This window comes from Cibotium barometz, chromosome 52, assembly GCF_041138505.1.
Source record: "Cibotium barometz isolate CiBa-2024 chromosome 52, ASM4113850v1, whole genome shotgun sequence".
Classification (NCBI taxonomy): domain Eukaryota; kingdom Viridiplantae; phylum Streptophyta; class Polypodiopsida; order Cyatheales; family Cibotiaceae; genus Cibotium; species Cibotium barometz.
Genome location: NC_141097.1, coordinates 42,775,856 through 42,786,912, shown reverse-complemented (window position 1 = coordinate 42,786,912; position 11,057 = coordinate 42,775,856). Strand labels below are relative to the sequence as shown.

General features: G+C 43.9%; 1 protein-coding gene across 2 annotated transcripts; it reads right to left on the bottom strand.

Annotated features, from left to right (window-relative positions):
- Nucleotides 1–1,384: 1,384 nt before the first annotated feature.
- Nucleotides 1,385–5,975, bottom strand: LOC147609145 (putative E3 ubiquitin-protein ligase LIN-2). Of its 2 annotated transcripts, none has more exons than XM_086788734.1 (8): nucleotides 4,532–5,975; nucleotides 4,331–4,457; nucleotides 3,944–4,222; nucleotides 3,754–3,848; nucleotides 2,462–3,673; nucleotides 2,219–2,369; nucleotides 1,881–2,120; nucleotides 1,385–1,805 (listed from the first exon to the last, which is right to left on the bottom strand). In XM_086788734.1, the coding sequence occupies exons 1-8, from the start codon at nucleotides 5,728–5,730 to the stop codon at nucleotides 1,434–1,436; spliced, it is 3,675 nt and encodes a 1,224-aa protein (XP_086644860.1). In that variant the 5' UTR covers nucleotides 5,731–5,975; the 3' UTR covers nucleotides 1,385–1,433. The 2 variants fall into 2 exon arrangements, with proteins under 2 accessions (XP_086644860.1, XP_086644861.1); XM_086788735.1 differs by having other exon boundaries at nucleotides 1,890–2,120.
- Between the last annotated feature and the right edge of the window lie 5,082 nt (nucleotides 5,976–11,057).

The following is an 11,057-nucleotide window of genomic DNA, read 5'->3' as shown; positions in this document are numbered from 1 at the left end:
GTGAAACTATTTCCTTCTTTTTGGAGGTTACTTGGCGAGTTTTGCTCGACTTTTTCCTTTGCTTGGAAAAACTCGCTCGCGCGGAGAATAGTTTTCCTTGATATTTTCATTTGTGCTCTAAAGAGCTCATGTTTTACATGACTCCATGCCATGTGTAAAAACTTTGAGAAAGATATCTTTAGTTTTAGAAAGATATACAAAATAAAAAAATGAATAATATGATTATTTGAAAAGTTTTTGGTCATTAACAGAAATGTAATAACGGCATGCTATAAAATCAGATCTGCCAAGACTACTTTTATTGTTAGCATGCATGTGTGGGAGATCTAAGAGAGCTCTGTGGCAGTGAGAGAGAGATATCACAAATACTTATCGTTACTGTTGCGGTACCTCTAAGAGAGAGAGAGAGAGAGAGAGAGAGAGAGAGAGAGAGAGAGAGAGAGAGAGAGGTATTAACGTCGGTAGAATGCAACATGAGGGCATATACGACCAACGGTGGGACTTGAACTTAGGTGGATCATGGCCTTTATAAGGTCCCTCACACTAGCCAATCTGCCCCACTTGTGGGTGGCAGAAAGGTAGTGCGAGGGTCCTCTTTTTACTATACACACATACTATGGAGGAGAGAGGTATTAACGTTGGTAGAATTCAACACGAGGGCATATACGACCAATGATGGGACTTGAACTCGGGTGGATCATGGCCTTTATAAGGGCCCTCACACTAGCCAATCTGCCTCACTTGTGGGTGGCGGAAAGGTAATGCGAGGGTCCTCTTTTTATTACACACACACACACACTATGGGGGGGACAGAGGTATTAACGTCGGTAGAATACAACATGAGGGCATATACGACCAATGGTGGGACTTGAACTCGGGTGGATCATGGCCTTTATAAGGGCCCTCGCACTAGCCAATCTACCCCACTTGTGGGTGGCAGAAAGGTAGTACGAGGGTCCTCTTTTTATTACACACACACACTATGGGGAGAGAGGTATTAACACGTCCATAGAATGCAACACGAGGGCATATACGACCAACGATGCAACACAAAGACATATACGACCAACGATGGGACTTGAACTCGGGTGGATCATGGCCTTTATAAGGGCCCTCGCACTAGCCAATCTGCCCCACTTGTGGGTGGAAGAAAGGTAGTGCGAGGGTCCTCTTTTTATTATTACACACTATATGGAGAGAGAGGTATTAACGTCGATAGAATGCAACATGAGGGCATATACGACCAACGGTGAGACTTGAACTCGAGTGGATCATGGCCTTTATAAGGGCCCTCGCACTTGCCAATCTGCCTCACTTGTGGGTGGCAGAAAGGTAGTGGGAGGTTACTCTTTTTATTACACACACTTTGGGGTAGAGAGGTAGAGAGAGAGAATATGAGCCCTTTATAACAGAAAATAAAATCCCACATGCGTTTATCTTCTGCCGAGATTTTGCAATGCGAGGGCAGCAAAGACTCGTTCGTCAATGGCATGGCCGCTACCCACGGCGGCAATGGCCTGCAGATCTGATTGTAGGGCCTGCTTCATCCGCTCCGCCGTGGCCGCCTGAGAAGTTACGCTCATGTAATTATGTAGCTGATCCAGTTTTAGGTGGGAGCTCAGCCAGGCAGCCACTAGTAAGCACGCTTTCCTAACCTCCCCCATGCTGCTGCGCAGTCCTTTGGCAAGCGCACACGATACCAGCTGACCGCCTGCTTGCCGGATCAGCGCGCGCGCTACCTTCTCATCCCACTCCGCTACCGCCGCATTCTCCTCCTCGTCCGCCGCACATGATGACAGATTGTCCTGCACGGCGCATATCAACTTAGTGAGTGTTTCTCAGGCAAACATATTAATGTCAAAGCTCTCCATGATATATACGTGTACTACCGACAAAATCTGTGCTGAGTTGTAGTGGCTGGTGCTAGTAATGTGGTGCGTGGCTAGCCCTGCTTTCTTGAGTAGCCATGCCTCTAGTTCTTGCTCGGAATGACTGCGTCCAATTGTGGAGAGAACACGGGCAGCGTTGAAGCTGGCCTCTTTGTTGTTCCCAGAAAACAGAGGTGCTAGCAATGCTTCCAACGCCTCTTCTCTAAACACGCTGTATCTTTGCTCATCCCCCTAGAAAACAGTGTGGTCAATATATAATCAGAACTTCGAGCTAGCGAAGGATGAAGCCCAAGAAAAGCATGTGCAGCGGATGCAGTATGTATGGGTACCAAAAGTAAGTCTAGCTGTAGTAGAAGCCCTGCTGCCGGAGGTTGATTCTCTACAGAAGCGGTTTGCAGATATGCCATGAGCGCGTGCATGCAGTTGAGTACGCCATCTTGCCGAATTCGGCGCAGCATCTGGGTTAATAAATGGGTCCTCCTGTATAGCGGCAGTTTTCAAATATCAACACATTTAAGCGAAATAAAGAAGACATTTTCAGCACTAGCTGAGGCAGTTAAGCTTGTCTTTACCAATAGTTGGAGCAAAGAACTTCGGTGACAAAATTGATAGCCGTTTGGAAGGCGCTTGTACTAGAGGCGCTCTGCTGTAACAACGCCACCACCGTGTTTGCTTTGACCTCCGTTACAATGCTCTGCCGGCACACGTCATCCGCTTGCATGCAGGTCGTAAGAATAAACGCGGCCGCAGCCCGCTCATCGATAGTGAAGGCGCAATCGAGACTATGAAGAAGGCAAGGGAGGGCGTCAGGATATAGAACGTGCTTGCAGGTCTGGAGGCGGCAGATTTGATCCACGGCGGAGAGCAGCCTCGACATCATCATCAAGGCAAGGGCTCGGGGAGTGAGGAAATCCGGGACGCGGACGCTGTCAGAGGGAGAGGACGTAATGGTAGTGCAGTTTTCGATACTGGGGTTGCGTTTGGCGAGGTCGAGAAGGAGTGGGAGGAGGTGGGGAAGATAGTGGTGGCAAGCGGCGGAATCACTACCAGGTTGGAGGAGGTGGAGCAGGAGAGCGGCCTCCGGGAGACGGCCTTGTTGCTGTAGGAGGTGCGAGAGTGCTTTTAAAACGTTGGGGCCAGCAGAGAGGGTTTGCTCATCATTCAGCTTTCCCTTTCTTCTCGCCAGTGACGCCGACAGAAGGCAAAGCGCTAGGCGCTGCGCCTCCTGAAGCTCGGAGGTAGCCAAGATAAAGAGCAGTTCCTCCGTCAGCCCGTCTAAAGCGCCTCCGTCTTCCTCCACTTCCAACGTCGTCGACTTGCAACTGAGCCACGCTTGGGACAGCCGTAGCAGCACTTCCTCACACCTTCCCACGCTGACGTGCGCACCGCATCGAGTAGCCAACACTACATCTCGAAGCTCCCTCGCCAGCTCTTCCATGTTCGGGTGTTTGCCACCCACCGCTGCACTCTCTGGTAGCTCTGAAGAAATCTGGGCAGCCAAAACGGAATTTTGATCTGCGATGCTTTCTAGATTGCGATCGTGGGATTTTTGCACCGGAAGGCTGCAGTACTTCACCGTCTCATTAACATCCGGCGCTGTAGCGTGAACGAGCCGCTTGCCAGCGGTGCGCCTGCGCATCTCATTACGACAGCTGCCGCCCCGCCCAGGCACCTTTAGGGCGTCCTGTCCCGGTGCCACTGCATAATTACGGTTCTTTGACAATCTACTCTTCGCCCGGATTGTGCTTTCTGCGTTGCTAAATGAACTCCTCCTCATTGTTTTACTGCCAATGCACTTCAAATAATATTAAAGGAACGTAAATTAAGAACTATTTATCCTTTGTGCTGAAATGAAGAAGCTTACCTCATTTGATCGTTTGCGCTGGTGAAATCCTCGGCCTCCGCCTCCTCAATCGTGCAGTTTTTCACATTCACACTGCTAATTGACATCGATCTCCTCTACGATTTTCAGGAAGTTAGTCGTAGAGTGGTGAGATTGTCTTAAAGGGCGCCGGAATTAATGAGGTCTACTTGGATTTAAATTTACTACTCACCTGGCCATCAAGTTTGCTCTCGTTGCCATGAAATGGCGTAGGAGAATTAACGTCTGATTCGGTGTCCTCAATCAAATCGATCAAGCGCCTCGAATGAGTACTAAAAGCTCTTCGGCGGTGTTTGTGCTCTGCTTTGGGCGTTACAATTTCGGAAGCGTCATCATGAGTGGGTCGGGTTACACTGGAGGAACCCATCCTTGGCGTAGCAGTCAGAAAATCTCTGATCGTAGGCTGAGTTGGAGCCATTGAGCCAGCAAAGACGCTTTCCAACTCGACGAGCTGCTTGCAAAAGCACGAGCTGGTAAACATGTCTCCAAGCACTAATATAAAGTACTCTTCTAATTCTCACAGTTGTGCCATGACTATGTGTGGAATGATGCTACTTACGTTTCTCATAGGGTCCAGTACTTGGGGCAGCTCGACTTTGTTGCACAGACGAAGTAAGCTTGCTTGATTCGTTGCACCGTTCTTGTTTGTTTTTGCCATCGATACCGTGCCGAAGAGAGCACCATATCTACAAGACGAAGAACCCAACTCAGAATAAATAAAAAGGTTTTGAGCTCAAAAACATTTTTGGGGTCAACTTACACACTCCTCCTAAGCTGTAACGCGTTGGCACCCATCCATCCTCCTCCTTCGATTGTGCTCCCTATCTTGCTGTCATCCTTATCCAATGGTGCTGGTTTGATTGCTCGAAGCTCTTCTTGTCTGAGGGAGCCGGTGATTGCAGATGGCTGCGGCTGATCTCTCTGCAACAGTACTACTCTTGAACTATTCTGAGAAAATCTCTCGTAGTAGCTGGCAATCACTTCTTGGTAATGCTTCGCGTATTTCTGTGTGCCCTCGTCAAGGGACTGCTCGTAGAGATCAAAGAGGAGGTTTACTTGCATGTTGATCTTTTCTGAACGCTTGCTGTCCGGCACGTTGCTGCATACAGTCCTCTTGCTATTCATCCGACCAGTTACTAGATCCATCAAAGAATTAGCTCTGGCAACAGCTGGTGGCATGGGACTAGAGGGACAAGACCGTATTGAAGCCGAAAGAGATCTGGAGTAATTTGTGCAGACAATGTTACTGTGCTCTTTCCTGTACCAGTCCTCAACGCTAGACAGATGTGGCAGGAAGAGTTGCTTCCATATCTCCGGAGCGAAGCTGCGACGAGCATTCTTGGGGCACACCACAAACGCTTCCAACAGATGAGAGGCAACAGACCTTATACTGTTCTTCCTCATCTTCCATACCAAGGCCAGGTACACATGAGCCAAACCCACAATGAAGCCTGCATTTGGTACCCTAGCGCTCGCCAACACACCTTGATCAAGATCCTGCATGGAGTCCGTCAGACTCCTCAGCATTTGCTCTGCTCTCTTTAGGTGTTCCGCCCTTCTCTCTTTTCCAGCCGCAGAAGCAGCCTTTTCTATGTGCTTGATTCCCCAGCTCATGTATGTTAGCACTGTATGCGAGCTTTTTAGAATTGAGCCTTCTGGCTCCTGCCCGACAAGGAAATTGGCTTTCAGCAGTTCGGCGAGCCTCTCGCTGTCCTCTAAGAGAGTGGCAAACCCATCTAGAATGGAGATCACTGTCTCTGCTGGCAACATCTCTTCATGTGAAGCAGGAGAAGACGTTTGTTGCTTTTGCAAAGCATTTGATATTGCAGATTTAGCACCCACGTCGGGCAAAGCTGCCGAGCATATCAGCGTTTGGCTCTTAGGTCTTGAGATGGGCGGTGGCTTCTTGGGTGTTCTTGGTGTGCCCGGCAAAGACAGGGCACCCAATTTTCTAAACATACTGAAAGATTCTCAAGAATTCCTTCCTGTGCACTAAGCAGGTGTTTCACAATATATTAAAAAAATGCTAGAATGTATGAAAGCTGATCAAGCCCCTGTTATGCTCCTGAGAGGTGAGCATACAGTAAAATGGAAGTGGGAGCATTGTGAGCTTGGGATTGAAGATAGCATGAAATTGAAAAGATAAGCGTGGGTAACCCAATGGGACTAAGTTGCGGCCCATTGTGAAAGTGCCGCATGATTATACCGATACGCTTCCAGTTCCCGAGCCAAAAGCGTTTCGGGCAAACGACAAGCCATCTGCCAAGGGACAGTACTACGGGTGGTTGCGGATGGAATGGGATCGCAGCATAATCGAGCTTGTCTCTGATTTCTCTCTGTCAATACGGCCAGCTTACTGCCGTGCACCATTGGCTGCTCTCTCTCTTTCTCTTCGTGGTCGTCACTTGTCAGATCGCAGAACTTATTTGCTCCAAATCTTTGCGTCAAAGCTGACGTGCCTCACGGCGTGACGACGTACGCATCGCGGAAAAGCTACGCGCACGCCTCAGTTCGTCTCAGAGAGAGAGCGTGAGCTGTGCAGGCCGTGGAACTGGCAAATTCATCAGACTTGGACTTGTAGTCTTGTGGTTTTTTTTTTTCCTTTTTTTGGGCTGTCATGAGTACACTTTCTTTTTCTTTAGTGAGAGATGTGCTGATTCAAGGTGCTCCTGTGTATCTGGCATCACATCATTGGTTTTTTTCAATTTCTGGAACTGATTCAAACGTGGCATCACATCATTGGAAAACACGTGGCATCACATCATTGGAAAACACGTGGCATGATATTATAGGCGACAGCATGAGAGAAAAAGCGACGTAGGGTAGTTTATGAGAGACACGACGCGCTGAAGACCACAATTGATCCACATAGCACACTATGGTATCGGCGACTATTGGTGTTACTTTACATTCTGTCTAATTTGATGCTTTTTAACTCTCCTTTTTGTGTTAAATGTAAAGATTCACAAGGAACTTTTGGTGGTTCCCTATATAGTGAACTTCACTATATATTTCCTACATCTAAGGTAATTCAATTTCCTATATAGGAAATATGGGCCAGTATCTAGGTAATTCAGTTTTTTATATAGAGAATGAACAAGAAATATGGGCTATAGCTTATCCAGGTAATGCAATTTTCTATGTAGAGAATTTACAAGAAATATGGGGTATTATCTAGGTAATTCAATTTCCTATATAGAGAATGGATTGAGAATTGAACCACAAATGATTAATTGGTTATTAAAAAAATCACTTTAAAGCTTTTATACTTAATATTCATGCATCAATATTATTACAAATTGAATTCTCCCCTCTCTCTCTCTCTCTCTCTCTCTCTCTCACACACACACACACACACACACACACACACACGCATGCATGCACACGCACATGCACACATACACACACACGTGCACACACCCCAAAAAAACTCAATACAACATACGCTAAAATGCAGGTTGTATATGCTCTCATCTTATACCAAAAAGTAAGAGTATGATTTTACCAATCCTAGTGTGACTTCTATTAGGCTTGCACTAAGTTAAAATATATGCAAAGAGGACAAAAGATTTGTGTTGATATGAGTGCTAGAAGACACCGAGTGAACATAACCAAGCAAGCCCCAAACTTGAGCGACTGTAAAAACCATATAGTGTTCTAGGTGATGGATCCATCCATACATCTACCCCACTAGGTCTTGTAATAGCTTTTGAATATATTAACACGTATTGTCATTTAAGAGTTCTAGGTGATGGATCCATCCATACATCCACCCCACTAGGTCTTATAATAGCTTTTGAATATATTAACACGCATTGTCATTTAAGAGTTCTCAATTCAACATGCAATCATAAAATGTTAATCATGTAACATACTCAGAGCACTGAAATGATTACAAAAATAGAGTACACATGTGTTAACAATACGAAGCCTGCATAAGGGTTAAGGGTAAGTTTGAAGTCAAATGGAGTAGGGAAAGTTTGGAGAGTATAAATCTCTCCCAAGGCGCTCTATCTCAAAAGGATGCACCAAGCCCTCATGTCCACATCTTTTATCCATTGGCATCTTAACCATGTTAAAATCCCCACGCCAATAATCCAATGATCAGCCCTAAGGCATCAACATAGTGAGAGATTTCCAAAAGACAATCCTCTCACCTTTATGTGGTTTAAGAGCATAGAGGTTTGAAGAAAACAGAGTGCTTGAAGTTTGAACTTGTTGTGTGGATGGTTGAGTTGTGTGATATGGTGTTTTGGTAATGGTGGTTATGATGTTTTGATTGAGATTGCTAAGAAGATCAATTGTGAGTGATGTCTAAGTTAGTGTTCAGAGTTGGCTGACTACGGACAGGGTCAGCTGAGGGAGGTCAACAATGGTCAATTAGTGTCAGGATAAGTCAGCTGAAAGTGTAGACGGGTAGTAATAAGAATTTTGGGCTGGGAGGAAGCCATTTAGGGTCAAATATGACAGCCAGAAGTCTATTAGAGTCACACAAAGTTTTGTGAGTTGGAGGATGTCAAAACAGGGTCAGCTGGGAGGTCAGCTGATGTTAGATAAGGGACTCTAGTGCTGAATCATTGTGGGATCTAAGGTGTTTGAGGGTTTGTAAGTGTCAGAGGACACAAAAGTGGAAAGGTCTGACATTAGGGCCAAAAACGTCTCAAAATGGGCTGTGTAAGGAATTTCGCTAACTTGCTAATTAGTAGAATGTTGACGGTCAAAACGGCTCCAAATTTGGCCGTTTTGGATATTTAAAGCGTATCTATGTGATTGAACATGTATCTAAGTATAGGATTTAAAATCTAAAAAAATATATCGTTTTCATGCTACTCTTTAATGGCTCGTCTCGAAATTTGTCCTCTTTTAGTGACTTTGCGGCGGCAAATACTTATTTCTCTTACTTTTGAATGACCATTCCCTCCGAACGCGCTCTCATCCATTCTCCAAAAAATTTCACTCCTCTGCTTCTCTAAGAATTTCACTCCTCTGCTTCTCATTCTCATTCTTCTGCGTCTCTTATGTTCTAATAGCTCTGCTAATATTTTTAGCTCTGTTAGTAATGAGTGATACATCTAATCGTAAGTTTCATTTGAATATCAAGCTCAACCAAGAGTATGCAACTACACGGAGTGTCTACCAAAGACCCCTTTTATGTGCGAATGAAGCTCAACATCTTCGCAACGAAGGAAAGAAGCATATTGACCTATGGACAGATGGAAGTCTATATCCACCGGATCCCAGAACAGGACGGTATTCTTCTTTTCACACACCACATGATTTGATTAGATTTGTTGGTGATGGGGTGGATGGCTTACTTGGTTATAGTTCAAGACTATCTCAATCACATGCAGAATATATTACATATCTTCAAAATACTTTATCTTTGAATGCAACAAAAATTATAGAACTTGAAAACAAAATAGTGTCTTTGAAACAAGAAAATGAAGGTTAAAACTTGTAAGAGATCATGTTACTACCCTTCTAGGATTTGACATGTCTAATGCTCAGGAAAGGGTAAGATTTTTGAATGAGCTTATGAATAGGTCGGATATCTTGAAACTTTTGAAACTTCTTAAAAATCAAACTAAAAAAAACTAGTCTTTCAACATCTACTAAAAGATATGGACTTATTGGTACAGCCTTCCCAAATGCAAGAAGTTTGTGACACAGTGGGAGTGAGTAGAAAGGGATACAGAGCCATCTCTAAAACCTGGTTCAGGGTCCTTAAGTATTACAAAATCAAAGCTTTTGGGTTGCCTAGACCTCACAATGTTGGAAAATATAGAACTCTGTTAAATGAGGAAATTTCCAAACATTTCGGAGAGTATTTCTATATTGAGGGAACAATGCCATATGAGAGACAAAAAAAAAATCATCTTTTGAATACAACGTTTATAATAATATTTGGATGAACATTAGAAAAGTCCAATCTTTTATGGTGAGATATTACAACATTCGAGAAATAGATTGTGGAGGAAAACTTGTATTTGTTATAAAATTAGATGAAGCTCAAATCCAAAAATGTCAAAAAATGGAAAGAATATCTATATCCCTAATGAATAAAGCATTGGACTATAGTCAAGGTAAGCTTGATTCTCCATACCACAAAACTCAATCAAAAATGGAGCTATGGTGGATTGGATCAGCTCATGTGCCAGTAGAGAGTCATGAAACATTAAAGTGGCTCTTCTCACAAATATACATTCCTTCAGTTCTTCAGAGCCAAAATGCAGGTGAACACCTTCATGTAGACGACATAGGTGATTTCATTGTGGAATGGCATTTGAGTGCCGACCTCAAGGCGTTGAAGTGTATGTTTGGTGTATGTGGAGGAGCAAATACCAAATATCCATGTCTTTATTGCATGGCAAGCACATGGACAAGAGAATGGCTTGCAGAAAATGAGATTGGAAAACCACCATCCAGAAATAACGTGAATGTTGTCGATTATCCAACTTCTGTTAAAATTTGGGATCCAATTCTACCAATACATTTGAAAAATGTGCATATATGTACATTGCATGCAGAGATAAGAATCTTGGACAAATTGCTCCGACTTCATCTGGACTATGCATATTCTATTAAGCCGACTAAACTTGCAGATGAGTGCATAGAAAAATGCAAAGCCTTGCTCTCTCAAATGGGTTTCCATGGTGGCAAAGTGCATCTTAAAAAAGATCCTGTTCTTTCTAGAGGTACAGGTGATGTTCTGCAAGATGTTTCAATGGGAGGAGCAAAAGCAAGAAGATTTTTAAGCAACCATGATACCAAACAAGTCAATGCAACGTGGAACTACTGGAAACATCTATATGTCATCACCACAAATGTCAAAAGCAGACCAGATGTAGCCAACAAACGTATGGAAGTTTGGAAAAAACTCGACGATTTTTTCAAAGTCCTAAGACAACAAGTTGGTTCAAATACTTATGCAGATGATTTCAAAAAAGCAATAAAGATTTTAATAAAAGCTATCATAGATGCCTGGGGAGAAAAAGACATAACTTATTTCAGACTTATCAAAACAGTTTAAGTTAAAGTGTAATTTCTTAAATTTACTAACAAAGAACTGTCTTTGTAGCATATTCTTTACTTGCATGGACCATATTTTGCTGTAGAAGGACCCCTTGCAACATGGACCACACAAGGAATGGAAAAGTCTCACTATCAAGCGAGAACTTCCTTTTTCAGAAATACCAGAAGAGGAGGTGGTCAAAGAAGAAGCAATGCACTTAAAGAATTATTCAATCGGTTCTACAGGAGGCAATTACAAAGGATGAGATCAAAGA